The 16,972-nt window shown below is 45.4% G+C and overlaps 1 protein-coding gene across 2 annotated transcripts in view; it reads right to left on the bottom strand.

The window, feature by feature from the left end:
* Positions 1 to 12,085, bottom strand: part of wash1 (WAS protein family homolog 1) — a 36,349-nt gene extending 24,264 nt beyond the window's left edge. Inside the window, exons 1-3 of one of the 2 annotated variants that reach the window (XM_059978166.1) lie at positions 12,049 to 12,085; positions 10,681 to 10,840; positions 6,148 to 6,259 (exon numbers count right to left, since the gene is read on the bottom strand). In XM_059978166.1, the coding sequence (XP_059834149.1) occupies positions 6,148 to 6,259; positions 10,681 to 10,820 (252 nt within the window). In that variant the 5' untranslated portion in view covers positions 10,821 to 10,840; positions 12,049 to 12,085. The other variant, XM_059978167.1, reaches the window with a different exon arrangement.
* Positions 12,086 to 16,972: the final 4,887 nt, after the last annotated feature.

Raw genomic sequence — 16,972 nt, forward strand, 5'->3', positions numbered from 1 at the left:
CTCGAAGACCAGAAGACCAGAAGACCTACCATTTTAATGGAGATTTGAGACAGTGGATAATTAGGTTGACAGTTTCCAAAATTCTTTCAATTTTAGATTAGAGGTTGCCACACATTAAAAATATAACCTTACTATTCAAGAAAGGGCAGGGAGGGGGAAGCAAGCAAGCAACTATTGACGAGGAAATGTTCCACAGTATTAGAAAAATACAATAATCTACTATTAAGTAATAACAAGGCACTTGAAAAAATAAAAATAGCTCTGGGAATCAACATAAATTATGAAATGAAAATCATGTCTGACAAACCTGTTGGATTTTTTTTGTAGCTGGAAAATAGAAAAGGGCAAGTCAGTTGATATGGTCTATTTAGACAGTCAGAAGGCTAGTTGTCATACAGAGATAACTAAAGAAAATTAGAATACACATTATAGGGGTTTAATATTTTGGCATACTTTAAAGATTGGTCAACAGACTGAAAATAATTAGGAATAAACTAGTCATTTTCAGGTTAGGCAGCAGCAACTCATGGAGTGTCAAAGACATCAATGATGGGCCCAACAAGAGGTGGATGACATTTAAGATTATTAGGTAGATACATGGATGAACAAAAAATGGAGAGCCATGTGAGGGGAAGGGTTAGACTGATCTTAGAGTAGGCTAGAAGGTTGGCACAACATTACGGGTCAAGGATACTGTGCTGTATGTTCTAACCAAGGCTTCTAAAATAAATGGATGGAAACGTGGATAAATGGCCTACTCCTACTATTTCTGGAACAGGATACAAAAAAAACCTCAAAGTTAAATGACATCTAGCACTTCACAGGAACATTAAGCTTGAATTGAGACTTATTCTTATCTACAGCTTAAATTCTTTTCTGCAGTTTCGTAATTCTTTCATTCCATTTAGAACCTTTACTGATAATTACACACACACACACACACACACAAAATAACCTATATAAATTTCCATGCAATAGATCTACAAATTATTACATGTTAGAATACTGTACTTTGACATGAGCAATATTCAAGATTCATTAGGACATGGAATGCTTAAACAAACTGACCCCATCCCTTCCCTCTCATTCTGTGACACAGAAAATGTTCTAATATATTTAATTGTATCTTCTTTGTTTGTATGTTTAGATTTAGGTAATCAAAATGGAAAACTGAGTAGAATCTGGTTTAATTGGGAGATCCAAGTTTGCTAATGACACTAAACTGAGTAGAAAAGCAAATTGTGCAGATGATGCTGAGAGTATGCAGAGATGTAGATAAGTGAGTGAGCAAGGGTCTGGAAGCTGGAGTACAATGCTGATAAATGCAATGTTATCCACCTTGGAAGAAAAATCGTGAAAGACTGCAGCATGCTGTTGTGCAGAGGAACTTGGGAGTGCTTGTACATGAGTCACAAAAGGTTGGTTTGCAGGTACATGTTAAGAAGACAAATGGAATGTTGGTCTTCATTGCTAGACGGATTGAATTTGAGAGCAGGGAAGTTATGCTGCAACTATACAGGGTGCTGGTGAGGCCACACTTGAAGTACTGCATGTAGTTCTGGTCTCCTTACTTGAGGAAAGAACTCGTAGCTGCACACCTTGACTCAAGTTTTGTTCCTCCTTTCCCCCAGTTCAGTTCCTTCCTACCTACATCCCATGACACTTCACATGCTCTTGATCTTTTCAATGATTTCAAGTTCCCTGGCCCCAAGCATCTCATTTTCACCGTGGATGTTCAGTCCCGATACACCTCCATCCCCAACCAGGAAGGCCTCAAAGCTCTCTGTTTCTTTCTACAAACCCCATTTCCAGAAAAGTTGGGATATTTTCCAAAATGCAATAAAAACAAAAATCTGTGATATGTTAATTCACGTAAACCCTTATTTAACTGACAAAAGCACAAAGAAAAGATTTTCAATAGTTTTACTGACCAACTTAGTTGTATTTTGTAAATATACACAAATTTAGAATTTGATGGCTGTAACACACTCAACAAAAGTTGGGACAGAGTTAAAATAAGATTGAAAAGTGCACAGAATATTCAAGTAACACTGGTTTGGAAGACTCCACATTAAGCAGGCTAATTGGTAGCAGGTGAGGTATCATGACTGGGTATAAAAGTATCAAAGGCTCAGTCTTTGCAAGCAAAGATGGGTTGTGGCTCACCCCTTTGTGCCAAAATTCATGACAGAATTGTTAGTCAGTTCAAAAGGAACATTTCCCAACGCAAGATTGCAGAGAATTTAGGTCTTTCAACATCTACAGTACATAATATTGTGAAAAGATTCAGAGAATTCAAAGACATCTCAGTGCGTAAAGGGCAAGGTCAGAAACCACTGTTGAATGCACATGATCTTCGAGCCCTCAGGCGGCACTGCCTAAGAAACCGTCATGCTACTGTGACAATTATAGCCACCTGGGCTCGGAAGTACTTCGGAAAACCATTGTCACTTAACACAGTATGTCGCTGCATCCAGAAATGCAACTTGAAACTGTATTACGCAAGGAGGAAGCCATACATCAATTCTATGCAGAAACACCGGCGAGTTCTCTGGGCTCGAGCTCATCTCAGATGGACCGAAAGACCGTGGAACCGTGTGCTGTGGTCAGATGAGTCCACATTTCAGCTAGTTTTCGGAAAAAACAGGCATCGAGTTCTCTGTGCGAAAGATGAAAACGACCATCCTGATTGCTATCAGCGAAAGGTGCAAAAGCCAGCATCTGTGATGGTACGGGGGTGCATCAGTGCCCATGGCATGGGTGAGTTGCATGTATGTGAAGGCACCATTGACTCTGAGGCATATATTAGGATTTTAGAGAGACATATGTTGCCATCAAGGTGACGTCTCTTCCCGGGACGTCCATGCTTATTTCAGCAGGACAATGCCAGACCACATTCTGCACGGGTTACAACAGCATGGCTTTGTAGACACAGAGTGCGTGTGCTTGACTGGCCTGCTGCCAGTCCAGATCTATCTCCTATTGTAAATGTATGGCACATCATGAAGAGGAGAATCAGACAACGGACTGTTGAGCAGCTGAAGTCTTATATCAAGCAAGAATGGACAAAATTTCCAATTGCAGATCTACTACAATTAGTATCCTCAGTTCCAAAACGATTAAAAAGTGTTATTAAAAGGAAAGGTGATGTAACACAATGGTAAACATGCCTCTGTCCCAACTTTTGTTGAGTGTGTTGCAGCCATCAAATTCTAAATTTGTGTATATTTACAAAATACAATTAAGTTGGTCAGTAAAACTATTGAAAATCTTTTCTTTGTACTTTTGTCAGTTAAATAAAGGTTCACGTGAATTAACATATCACAGATTTTTGTTTTTATTGCATTTTGGAAAATATCCCAACTTTTCTGGAAATAGGGTTTGTAGACAACAGATCCTACCAGTTCCCATCCACCACCACTCTCATCCATCTAGTGGAATTTATCCTCACTCCCAATAATTTCTCCTTAGGCTCTTCCCACTTCCTTCAAACAAAAGGTGTACCCATGGGTCCCAGCTATGCCTGCATTTTTTGTTGGCGACATGAAACAGTCTATATTCTAAGCCTACACTGGTGCCACTCCCCCCACTTTTCCTAGGCTACATTGATGACTGCATTGGTGCTGCTTCCTGCACTCATGCCGAACTGGTCAACTTCATCAACTTTGCCTCCAATTTCCACCCGGCCCTCAAATTTACCTGATCCATTTCTGACACCTCCCTTCCTTTTCTTGATCTCTCTCTCTCTCTCTCGCTGGAGACAACGTACCCACTGACTCTCACAGCTGCCTGGACTATACCTCTTCTGACCGTTACTTGTAAAAATTCCATCTGCTCTCAGGATGAGGCTTTTCATTCCAGAACGAAGATGTCCTCCTTCTTCAAAGAAAGGGGCTACTGTTCCTCAATTACCAATGCTGCCCTCAACCACACCTCTTCCATTTTGCGCACATCGGTCCTCACCCCTTCCTTCTGCCACCCCACCAGGGGCAGGGTTCCTCTTGTCCTCACCCATCACTTCACCAGCCTTTGCATCCAGCACATAGTTCTCTGTAACTTCTGCCATCAACAACAGGTTCCCACGACCAAGCGTATCTTCCCCACCTCCCCCCTTCTGCTTTCTGAAGACTCCAAACAGTCCTTCCATGTGAGGCGACACTTCCACCTATGAGTCTGTTGGGGTCATCTACTGCATCTGGTGCTCCCGGTGTGGCCTCTTGTATATCGGTGAGACCCAATGGAGATCAGAAGACTGCTTCACTGAGCAACTAAGCTCCATCTGCCAGAAAAAGCAGGATCTCCCAGTGGTCACCCAGTTTAATTCCACTTCCCATTCCAACATGTCCATCCATGGACTCCTCTACTGTTGTGTTAAGGCCACACTTAGTTTGGAGGAGCAACACCTTATATTCCATCAGGGTAACCTCCAACCTCATGGCATGAACATCAATTTTTTGAACACGGTACTGGCCCCCCCCCCCCCCATTCCCCATCCCCTTTTCCCTCTTACATCTCCTTGCCTGCCCAATGCCTCCCTTTGGTGCCCTCACCCTTTTCCTTTCTTCCATGGCCTTCTGTCCTCGCCTGTTAGATTCCACCTTCTCCAGCCCTGTATCTCTTTCACCAATCAACTTCCCAGCTCTTTACTTCACCCCCTCCCAGTTTTACCAATCACGTTGTGTTTCTTCTTCCTCTCCTCCACCTTCTAACTCTGACTCCTCATCTTTTTCTCTCCAATCCTGCTGAAGGGTCTTGGCCCAGAATGTCAACTGTACGCTTTTCCATAGATGCTGCCTGGTCTGCTGAGTTCCTCCAGTATTTTGTGTGTGTCAGTTGGATTTCCAGCATTTGCAGATTTTCTCTTGTTTGAGGGAAGATATACTGGCTTTGGAGCTGGTGCAGAGGAAGTTCACCAGAATGATTCCAGAGATGATGTGCTTAACCCATGAGGAGAGATTGAGTTTCCTAGGACTATTCTTGCTGGAATTCAGAAGAATGCGAGGAGATCTTATAAAAAAACAGATACAATTATGAAAGGGATAGATAAGATAGAAGCAGAAAAGTTGTGTCCACTGTTGAGTGAGGCTAACATTAACATATATAGCCTCAAGAATTGGGTGAATAGATTTAGGACAGCGATGAGAAGAAATTACTTTTCCCAGAGAGTTGTAGATCTATCGAATTCTCTACTCAGAGAAGCAGTAGAGTCTACCTCATTAAATATATTTAAGACATGGTTAGATAACATTTTTACACAGCAGGGGAATTAAAGGTCATGAGGAAATGGCAGGTAGGTGGATTTGAGACCATGGCCATGTCAGCCATGATACTATTGAATGGCAGACCAGGGTCGACAGGCCAAATGGATCTCCTGTTCCTATTTCTTACGAGGGATGATTGATAAGTTAGTGGCCTAAGGTCGAAGGAGTCAATTTTAGAAAACCTAGCACATTTATTTTTCCTACATCTACACACTTAGTCCAGCGGTTGTGGAGCATACGGATTCCTTCTTTGTAGAAGTCGGTGCCTTGGACCTCCAGTAGTGGTACACAGCATGGGGTGATTGATAAGTTTGTGGCCTAAGGTAGAAGGAGATGTTATTAACTCCAAACTTTCCGCATTTTCACTCAAAGAGTTGAGCTGCGTGTGCATGTAACGAGAGCTCTATAACTCATCTCCTTGTACCTTAGGCCACGAACTTATCAATCACGCCTGCTGTGGACCACTTCTCCAAAGGAGGAATCCGTATGCTCCACGACCGCTGGACTAAGTGTGTACATGTAGGAGGGGACTATGTTGAAAAATAAATGTGCTAGGTTTTCGAAAATTGACTCCTACCTTAGGCCATAAACTTATCAATCACCACTCGTATGTTCTTTGTCTGTAAGCTAAAGCTCCATTCTTACTGGCTCTGAAATAAGAAAAAAATTGCACACAAGAAAATCGTCTCAATGCAAATTCAAATTAAATTTGAGTACAAATACAGTAGTTAGTTTTACACCACAATTTGCAATGAAAATATCAGAACATCTAAATTCAAATTGTGTAACAAGGGAATAAGAGCTAAATTCATGACTCCTCATTTCCGTAAAGAAACTCAAGCTAGAATCATATCCACTCAAAGAAAATAAGGTACTCAGCCCTCACTTTAGTAGCTTTCTTGCTGCCTTTGATTTTCTTGATCTTGGCTTGTGCCAAGTTGATCCGATCACTGATAGACCTCAAGCGAGTTTGGTTACTCTCCACATTTTGGGAAACCCTGTAACAAGATATCCTTCTATTAAGATTTTCTCTTAAATAGTGAAATGCCATGACCCAGTTATGATACATAAAAGATTCTGCTGATGCTGGAAATCTTGGGCATACATACATACAAATGCTGGATGAACTCAGCAGGTCTTAGCCTGAAATGTTAATTAGACATTTCCTTCCATAGATGCTGCCTGACCTGCTGAGTTCCTCCAACATTTTGTATGCATTACCCAGTTATGATGCATGTAATGCTAGAACAGCTAAATGGATTTTAATTGGTTAAATGGATAACAAGTGTTGAGAGCAGTTTGTCACAGTGTTCAAGTTCAGGGGTCAATTCTGTCCTCTGCAGATAGTTTCAGGAGTGTACAGATTGTACTGGAACAGGCATAGCGGTCAACTCCTCAAAAGATCATTGAAAGCCGCAAGGAAGGTCAATCCCGAGAAAGTGGGATGACAGACAGGTGATCTATTAGGTCAGTAGCTTTGACCAAATGTAATTTGGATAAAGTACGCCCCTACCCACCACATGATATGATACTCTGAATTTAGGCTAGCATATTGCAGTAATAGAAGGATTCAGGTTCACAAAGCTTTCAAAGCAAAACTAAGGTTATACGATTTCTTATGGTAAGAAAAATGGGAATTTAAAGTTTTGTGCTGAGGTATAGAATATTAAATATGAAGAGATAATGATCAGCCTATACAAAACTGAAAATCTAGACTTCAACATTATTCTACCACATGCAATGTACTTGTTAGAAGTGTGATGTAACTCTCCATCTAGCCAAATGAGTACAGCTTTAAATAATGAGATAATCAACGTTTAAGATAAAGTAACTCAATTCAGCTCGTCACCTAAACATTCAGTACCCACCTCCCCACCCACTCCCATATCATAAATGCTGTGTACACCAGCTGATTCCCTCAATTATTTATGATTTATCCTTCAATTAATTACAATTTACATTGATGACATGGAGGTAGGGGCAGAATTAAGGTATCCAAGTCTGCCATGACACAAAAATAGATGGGAGGGCATGTTGCAAAGAGGACGTCAGAAATCTGCAATAGGATGTAGACAGGTTGAGTGGAAGAGTGAAAATAGCTACTGAAATTTTGTGTGGGCAAATCTGAAATTATGCACGTTTGTTAGAGGAATTTAAAGACAAACTTGTCCACAATGCTACCAGTTCCTCCATCCAAATCAATAACATATAAAGTGAAAAGTTAAGCTCTCAAACTGAAACCTGCAGAACTTCAACGGCAGTTATACTAAAAAGGAACCCCACGATTTTCAAGATTTCAGCAGAATCTGCTATTGGTATTTCTGGATCAGCTAGGAATGCTAATTACTCTTACAATCATTTAAAAGAACATCCCTAAAACGTTAATATTCATGTAAAATCTGTATGATCTTTTATACCTAACAGTTTTCTATTAATATTATGTATTACAAACAATTCTAAAGCTGTCAATATGGTAGCGTAGTGGTTAAGCATAACACTTTACAGCACCAGTGAACCAGGTCCATTTCCCGCCACTGCCTGGAAAGAGTTGGCATGTTCTCCCCATTACCACATGGGTTCCTTCAGGTGCTCCAGTTTCCTCCCACAGTCCAAAGACATAGGTCAATTGATCAATTGTAAATTGGTTAAATCGGAGATTACTGGGCAGTGCGGCTTGAAGGGGCAGAAGGGCCTATTCTGCACTGTATCTCAATAAATAAAATTAAAGAATATTAGCATTTACACATGCACATTCCCAGCAATTAGAAAGCTGCCACATGAAAGTCATTAGTAGTTAGAATCCTGCATTCCCTGGATAATCAGATCTCATTTCCATACAGGCTTGTCCAGTTTTTTCTCAAATCTTAGGTTTTCAACAAGATTCTACAAAACAAGTCTTTTGGCCTATTGCACAGCTTAAAGAGTGTGACGGCCACCATGGTTCAACTTGGTAAAGGTAGAAAGTAGGAACAATTCAATCCGATACCAAAAATGTTTCAAGTGTAAGGCTGGATGATCACAGCTGAAGCAAGGATACATCAGTGATGACTGCAAGGGAATTATTTTCTAATTACAAAACAGAGTCAAGGAAACAGCTCACTCAAGCAAATAAATTAATGACAGAAATGAGGCACACAAATTGAGGTTAATCACACTCAGCAACTCAGAAAGAACCAGTTGACGATTAAGTTTCCATTTATTACACCCCTACTGCAAGTTTCTAAATGACACTTTGGAGCACCTCTATTAGAACCAATTCCATATCTTAACTCAAACAACATTACAAAGTCCTTATTTCTCTGAGACAGAATTCCCACTGCCAATGGTATACAGTCAAATCAACCCATCTCCCTTAGTTATTTGTGGATTTAAACTCTGCTTCCAGCTCTTTCTTCCTTAAGCTTAGCCAGAGGGTGGTGAAACAATGGAATTTATTGCCATAGATGGCTGTGGAGGCCAGGTCATTGGATATATTTAAAGCAGAAGATGATAGCTTTTTGATTGATTAGTAAGGGCGTCAAGAGTTATGAATTGAATTGACTTTATTACTAACATCCTTCATATACATGAGTAAAAATCTTTACATTATATCCCCATCTAAATGTGCAAGTTATAGTAATTTGTAATAAATAGTAGATACAACAGGACAGTCAATATTACTCAGAAATAATTACACAGCATGAATTAATCAGTCTGATGGCCTGGTGGATGAAGCTGCCCTGGAGCCTGTTGATCCTGGCTTTTATGCTGCTGTACCATTTCCAAAATGGTAGCCGCTGGAACAGTTCGTGGTTGGGATGACTTGGGTCCCCAAAGATCTCTTTTTACACAACTGTCTTTGTAAATGTCCTGAATAGTGGGAAGTTCACAACTATAGGTGCATTGGGTTGTCCGCACCACTCTCTGCAGAGTCCTGTGACTGAGGGAAGTACAGCTCCCATACCAGACAGTGATGCAGCCAGTCAGCATGCTCTCAATTGTGCCCCTGTAGAAAGTTCTTAGGATTAGGAAACTTCTTCAACTGTCTGAGGTGAAAGAGGCACTAGTGTGCTTTTTTCACCATGCAGCCAGTATGTACAGACCACGAGATCCTCAGTGATGTGTATGCTGTTCACCCTCTTAGCCCCAGATCCACTGATGCCAATAGGGGTTAGCCTGTCTCCATTCCTCCTGGAGTCCACACCCAGCTCCTTTGTTTTTGCGACATTGAAGGAGAGGTTGCCTTCTTGAAGGTGATGACTTCTCTGCAGGCTGCTTCATTATTATTTGAGATATGGCCAATCAATGTAGTATCGTCAGTAAATTAGCTGATTGGAGCTGTGGGTGGTGACACAATCATGAGTATACAGAGAGTAAAGGAAGGGGCTTAGGACACAGACCTGAGGGGCACCTGTGTTGAGGGTCAGAGGGGCAGAGCTGAGGCAGCCCACTCTTACCACCTGGTAAGAATGGAGAATGGGGTTGAGAGGGATAATCAACTATGATGGAATGGCGGAGTAGACTGGAGGGCCGAATGACTGAATTATGCAGCTGAGATTATGGTCTTAGGTCAAGTCTTTTAAGTACAGGAGTTTCTACTTTTACTATCATTTTATGGACATACTGAAGGATATCACTGATCTGGTAAATGGCTTCATTGTGAAGCTAGTCCAATAAGTTGATTGGGACAGAACACACCAGTTCTCCAATGAAGTACTGCTGCATATTTTTAACATAGCGTTGGAAAACCAGAAACAGGAAAAGAGTTCCTGATTTTTCTATGGAGGGAAGAAAAATCCTAACCTCCAAGGTTCTACCAATTACCTAAACCTGCTAGCTACTGACATTCCTGCTAAAAGAAATAAGTTCCTTCTGTTCACCTTAGTTTGGAGCCTGATTATCTTGTTGTTTTTGATCACAAGTAATGCTGAGAGGCTCAGTTTTCAGCCTCTGAACATTACTCATCCATTCCTTTGTATCAAAGGCAAAGGTTTTCAGTTACCTTGGCATCAAACCCTATAATTTTCACCCAAAAGCTACCTAAACTACTCTCTTTAAGCATAGATTTATGGCCTATTCTTCATCAGATGCTTGATATTAATGTCTTCTCCTTAACATGCCTTGAAACATTAGAAAAAGACTTCCATTTATGTAGCACCTTCACAACCACAGCATGTTCCAATGCACTGTACATGTATTTGTGCACATTTGAAGTATATTCTCCATTGTACAGATCTAGGACAATCTGACACAGCATAATCATCCGATCATGGATTTTTGAGTGACTGATGAATATTAAGACTAACTCCCCTCTATAGGCAGCAGTGAAAAATTGTGAATATTAATTATGCACTGCACTACAATCTATAAAAAGACCTATACAATTTCAGCTTGTTTTCAATGGTTAACACAGATATACCAAAAAATTTAAGGTCCATACCTAGTGAACACATCATTGGAGATTTGCTGGAGATACTGAAGGGCATCACTGATCTGATGAATGGCTTCCTCTCGGCGCAAGTCTGACTGGATGATTGGAACAGTGTACACCTGTCCTTCAATGAAGTATTTCTGCATCATTTTAATTCAATATCGGAAAACTGAAAACAAGAAAATTACCATATCTTCTATTTACATAGGAAACATTTCAGCCCACAAGTCTGTTTCAGCTCACAAGAACAATCACATTCCCCTAAAAGCCATTTTCACTCAATTCCTACCAACTTCTTCCCCCCCTCCAGATTTGTCCATTCATCTATATAGTGGAGGCAATTTACAACAGCTAATCAACCCACCAAACCACACTTCTTCAAGCTATGGAAGGAAACTGACGCCCCCAGTGGAATTCCACAGGTCAGAGGAAAACATGCAGACTCCACATATACAGCCCTGGAATTTAGGATTGAACCAGGTCATCAGAGTTGTGAAGCAGCAGCTCTACTGGCTGTGCCACTGGTACAGGTGCTGCCTCACTGCTTAAAAAGAACAACAGCTGTTCATTCATTTTTCCTTTTGAAAAGAACCATTGATTTCTGAATAGGTAACACATTCAAAATCCAGATTATTGTCAATATACACTACAGCAATGAAAAGCTTGTAGCAGGTTTAGAGGCACATAGCGTCATATATAAGCAGCACTCACAAAAAAAATACTACAAGTCCATTGTAGTGCAAGGTCATCGTAGTATTGTTAAACACCAGTGATTGGCTGTCTTTTGGTTCAATGGGTGAAGTAGCTGTTCTTGAACTTGGTGGTATGGGACTTTAGGCTTCACTATGTATCGAGGGGTCCAGAATGAATGCAGATTTCCAAAAATCATATGAACGCAAATGGACAATAATACCCTTCTCACATGATACATATCATTTGATATCACAACTAAATATCAGTTATTTGTAAACAACTACCTCTTTCATATGACCAGGAAACGTACAGACATCTACTATACCATCTGCCCACGCCTAGATGGGTGGGGAGCTGCAATTATGACCGGAGGTTGGGTGAGTGAGTGATTTGGACGTGCCCGACCCTCTGATCCCAACTTTCGGGAACTAACTGTTGAACCTTCCTGTCAGGAGATCGCTTTAACGCATGCGCACACATACCCTACCCGCCCCCCCCCCCCAACTCTCACACACACACAACTTCCTCGCGCAGCATTCACGTTCTCCCCCATCAAATTTGCTTTGTGAAGGTGGCTGTCTCCCACGCTTGGGACTTTGGTGCCACCGTCAGCTCGACCGCCAACAAGCAACCCCACATCATTCAGTACCTTCTATCCCCAGCTCTAGCTCGCCGTCATCTTACCTCAAGAAATGAATCCGCGCCTGCGCATCGCCTTACACGTTGTGCGCATGCGTTCACCGCATCCCTGGCCAGAAACCCCGCCCCCAGGTCGGCGGCCGCCACAGTGGGAGGCTTTGTCTTCCCCCTCGCTCGATGGACTGGTCATTCGGTTAATTAGTTATTATCTCGTATCTTGGCACCATATGTTTTATTTCATGTTTATGTGATTATCTCCAAACCTACTGTATCAAAATCGTGAATGGTTTAAAAAAATCTGTCAAATTATCCCTTGTAGCGATGTGCTACACACGGCGCTGAAATAACGACACGCACTCGGTAAGTCGTTTCGAGACTAGTTTATTCAAACTTCGCGGCGCTGGCATTTAATCCCTAGCGCCCGCCCTCTCCGGGCGGAAATGACGTCAGAGGTGCATTACCAAAGTCTCTCCCCGCACGCTGGCTCTTTGAGAGCCGGTTCGCCTGCGCAGAAAGTGGGTCGCCACATAACCCTCCCCCTGTACCGGCGAGACACCCCCCAATGTCCTCAGTCTGGGTCGGACTCTGTTTGGGAGGTCTGCCTCTGCGCCGCGGCGCCAAGTCCACATGGGCTGGTTTGAGTCGGTCCAGCGTGAAAACCTCCTCTTTCCCCCCAATGTCCAGAACGTACGTGGACCCGTTGTTGTTGATCACCCTGAATGGCCCCTCTTACGGCCGCTGTAGCGGTGCCCGGTGTCCGCCCCTTCGTACAAACACAAACTTACAGTTCTGCAGGTCTTTGGGTACATGGGTCGGGGTCCGTCCGTGCTGTGAAGTTGGTATGGGGGCCAGGTTGCCAAGACTTCCACGTAGTCTGTCCAGGACAGCTGCAGGTTCCTCCGCTTGCCCCCTTGGGGCTGGTATGAACTCTCCCGGGACGGCCAGGGGCGCGCCGTACACCAACTCGGCCGACGAGGTGTGCAGATCCTCTGTGGGCACTGGACGAATTCCAAGCAGGACCCAGGGAAGCTCGTCCACCCAGTTAGGTCCTCTCAGGTGGGCCATGAGAGCCGACTTCAAGTGACGGTGGAAGCGTTCCACTAGTCCGTTCGACTGTGGGTGGTAGGCAGTTGTGTGGTGCAGCTGCATTCCCAACAGGCTGACCACAGGCTGGAGGTGAACTGGGCGCCTCTGTCAGAGTTAAAGTGGACCGGTACCCCGAAGCATGCTACCCAGGTTGCGATCAGTGCACGGGCGCAGGAATCGGCAGATGTGTCGGTGAGCAGGACCGCCTCTGGCCACCTTGTGAACCGGTCTACCATAGTTAGGAGGTACCGCGCTCCTCGGGACACTGGTAGGGGACCCACGATATCCACATGAATGTGGTTGAACCTCCAGTGGATGGGTTCGAACTGCTGCGGCGGGGCTTTAGTGTGCCGCTGTACCTTGGCTGTTTGGCACTGCACGCACGTTCTGGCCCATTCACTGACCTGCTTGCGAAGTCCGTGCCACACGAACTTGCTGGAGACCAGCCGGATGGTTGTCCTGATAGATGGATGCACCAAACCGTGTATGGAGTAGAAAACTCGCCGCCTCCAGGCTGCCGGGACGATGGGGCGAGGTTGGCCAGTAGCCACGTCACACAGGAGGGTCCTATTACCTGGGCCTACAAGAAAGTCCTGCAGCTGCAAACCCGAGACTGTGGTCCTTTAGCTGGGTATCTTGTCATCTGCCTGCTGCGCCTCTGCCAGTGCTGCATAGTCCACCCCCAGGGACAGGGCCTGGACAGCTGGTATGGAGAGTGCATCCGCCACGACGTTGTCCTTTCCCGAGACATGCTGGATGTCCGTCGTGTACTCGGAGATGTAGGACAGATGTTGCTGCTGGTGAGCCGACCAGGGATCGGACACCTTCGTGAATGCAAAGGTCAACGGTTTGAGGTCTGTGAACGCGGTGAACGGCCTGCCTTCTAAGAAGTACCTGAAATGCCGGATTGCCAGATACAGTGCCAACAGCTCCTGGTCTAAAGCACTGTACTTGAGTTCGGGTGGTCGTAGGTGCTTGATGAAGAACACCAGGGGTTGCTAGCGCCCCTCGACGAGCTGCTCCAGCACCCCACTGACTGCTGTATTGGATGTGTCCACTGTGAGGGCGGTCGGAACGTCCGTTCTGGGGTGCACCAGCATCGCGGCATCTGCCAAGGCTTCCTTGGCTTTAACTAAAGCGGCTGCAGCGTCCTCGTCCCAAGTAATGTCCTTGCCTTTACCCGACATCAGGGTGTACAAAGGGCGCATGATACGGGCTGCTGAGGGGAGGAAATAGTGGTAGAAGTTCACCATACCAACGAACTCCTGCAGGCCTTTGACCATGTTGGGCTGGGCAAAGTGGCGAATCGCATCTACCTTGGCGGGCAGAGGTGTTTCCCCGTCTTTGGTAATCCTGTCGCCCAGGAAGTCGATGGTATTGAGACCGAACTGGCATTTGGCCAGGTTGATCATGAGGCCGAAATCACCCAGGCGGGAGTAGAGCTGGTGGAGGTGGGACAGATGCTCCTGACTACAACTGCTGGCTATAAGGATGTCGTCCAAATAGATGAACGCAAAGTCCAGGTCACGTCCATTAGCCGCTGGAACATCTGTGCGGCATTCTTCAGGACGAACGGCATTCGGAGGAACTAGAACAGGCCGAACAGGGTGATGAGTGCTGTTTTGGGGATGTCTTCAGGGTGCACTGGGATTTGATGGTATCCCCGGAAAAGGTCTACTTTGGAAAAGATTCTTGCCCCATGCAGGTTTGCTGCAAAGTCCTGTATGTGCGGCACGGGGTAGCGGTCTGGAGTGGTAGCCTCGTTCAGTCTGCGGTAGTCGCCGCATGGTCTCCAACCCCCAGCTGCTTTGGGCACCATGTGCAGGGGGGAGGCCCATGGGCTGTTGGACCTCCATACGATCCCTAATTCCTCCATCCTCTTGAACTCCTCCTTCGCCAGGCGGAGCTTTTCTTGGGGGAGCCTTCGTGCGCGGGCGTGGAGGGGTGGTCCCTGGGTCGGAGTTTGGTGCTGGAGTCTGGGCATGGCTGCCGTGAACTGCGGTGCCAGAATTGATGGAAAGTCTGCCAGGATTCTGGTGAATTCGTTGTCCGACAGCAAGATGGAGTCCAGGTGTGGAGCCGGCAACTTGGCTTCACCCAGGGAGAATGTCTGGAAAGTCTCGGCATGTACCAGTCTTTTTCCTTGCAAGTCGACCAGCAGGCTGTGAGCTCGCAAGAAGTCTGCCCCCAGGAGTGGTTGGGCCACCACAGCCAGTGTGAAATCCCACATGAACTGGCTGGCGCCGAACTGCAGCTGCACTATGCGGGTGCCGTAGGTACGTATCGTGCTGCTGTTTGTGGCCCTCAGGGTGGGTCCTGGCTTCCTGTTGCGGGTGTCGTACCCCATTGGGGGCAAGACGCTGATCTCCGCCCTGGTGTCGACTAAGAAGCGGCGTCCCAACTGTTTGTCCCAGACGTTCAAGAGGCTGTCCTGGTGGCCAGCCGCCATAGTCATTAGAGGCAACTGGCCCTGGCCCTTGCAGGGTGGTCGACAATGGCGGGCTTTTGTGCCCCATCGTTGGTGGTAGAAACACCACTGTTCACTGGCCTCCTCACTCCTGACTCTGTGTTCTGTGTGCCCCCCTGCCGGGCCTGGTCTGGTCTGCTGTTATGCGCATGGCCTGGTAATCTGACTGACGGACGCCACGCTCTCCCTCTTGGCTTTCCACAGCATGTCTGCCCGGGCCGCCACCTTCCGGGGGTCGCTGAAATCTGTGTCGGCCAGCAGCAGATGTATATCCTCGGGCAGTCACTCTAGGAATGCTTGCTCGAACATGAGGCAGGGCTTGTGTCCGTCAGCTAGGGCCAGCATCTTGTTCATCAATGCTGATGGCAGTCTGTCTCCCAAACCGTCCAGGTGAAGCAGGCGGGCACCTCACTCACGTCGTGAGAGGCCAAAGGTCCCAATGAGCAGCGCTTTGAATGCTTCATATTTGCCTTCTTGCGGGGGCGACTGTATGAAATCCGCAACCTGGGCGGCTGTCTCCTGGTCAAGGGCGCTCACCACATGATAGTAATGCGTGGAATCAGAAGATATCTGCCGAATCTGGAACTGGGCTTCTGCTTGGCTAAACCACATGCGTGGTCGCAGTGTCCAGAAAGTCGGCAGTTTTAGCGAAACTGCGTGAACAGATGAAGAGTTGGTCATCTTTGGTCCAAATCCTGTTTGGACCATCGGGGTCACCAATGTAACGATGTGCTACACACAGCGCTGAAATAACGACATGCACTCGGTAAATCATTTGGAGACTAGTTTATTCAAACTTCGCGGCGCTGGCATTTAATCTTTTCCTCTCCAGGCGGAAAAGATGTCAGAGGTGCATTACCAAAGTCTCCCCCCGCGCGCTGGCTATTTGTGAGCCGGTTCGCCTGCGCAGAAAATGGGTCGCCACACCCTGTCCTTTTTTTTTTGCGGAAAGACTCCTAATTTGTTAACCCCATCTTCCTGACAGTTTAACTGGGATAGGGTTCCTCTTATCCTCACCTACCATTTCCATAATCCCCCCCATCCAACACATCACTCTCCTCAGCTTCCACCATCTTCAATGGGATCGTACCACCAAACACGTCTTTACCTCCTCCTACTCTCTGCTTTATGAGAGGATTGCGCCCTCTGTTATTTCGTTGTCCGTTCATCCCTCCTGGCACATATCCCTGCAAGCGACAGAAATGCTACACCTGCCCATTCACTTCCATTCAGGAGTCCAAGCAGTCCTTCCGGATGAGGCAACACTTCAGCTGCAAATTTGTTGGAGTCATCTGTTGTATCCGGTTCTCCCAATGAGACCCAGCATAAATTGGAGGACTGTTCCATCTGGCAAAAGTAGAATTTCCCAGTGGCCAACCATTTTAATTCCTGTTTCCACGTGTTGTTCCATGGCCT

This window comes from Hypanus sabinus, chromosome 8 (assembly GCF_030144855.1).
Source record: "Hypanus sabinus isolate sHypSab1 chromosome 8, sHypSab1.hap1, whole genome shotgun sequence".
Classification (NCBI taxonomy): domain Eukaryota; kingdom Metazoa; phylum Chordata; class Chondrichthyes; order Myliobatiformes; family Dasyatidae; genus Hypanus; species Hypanus sabinus.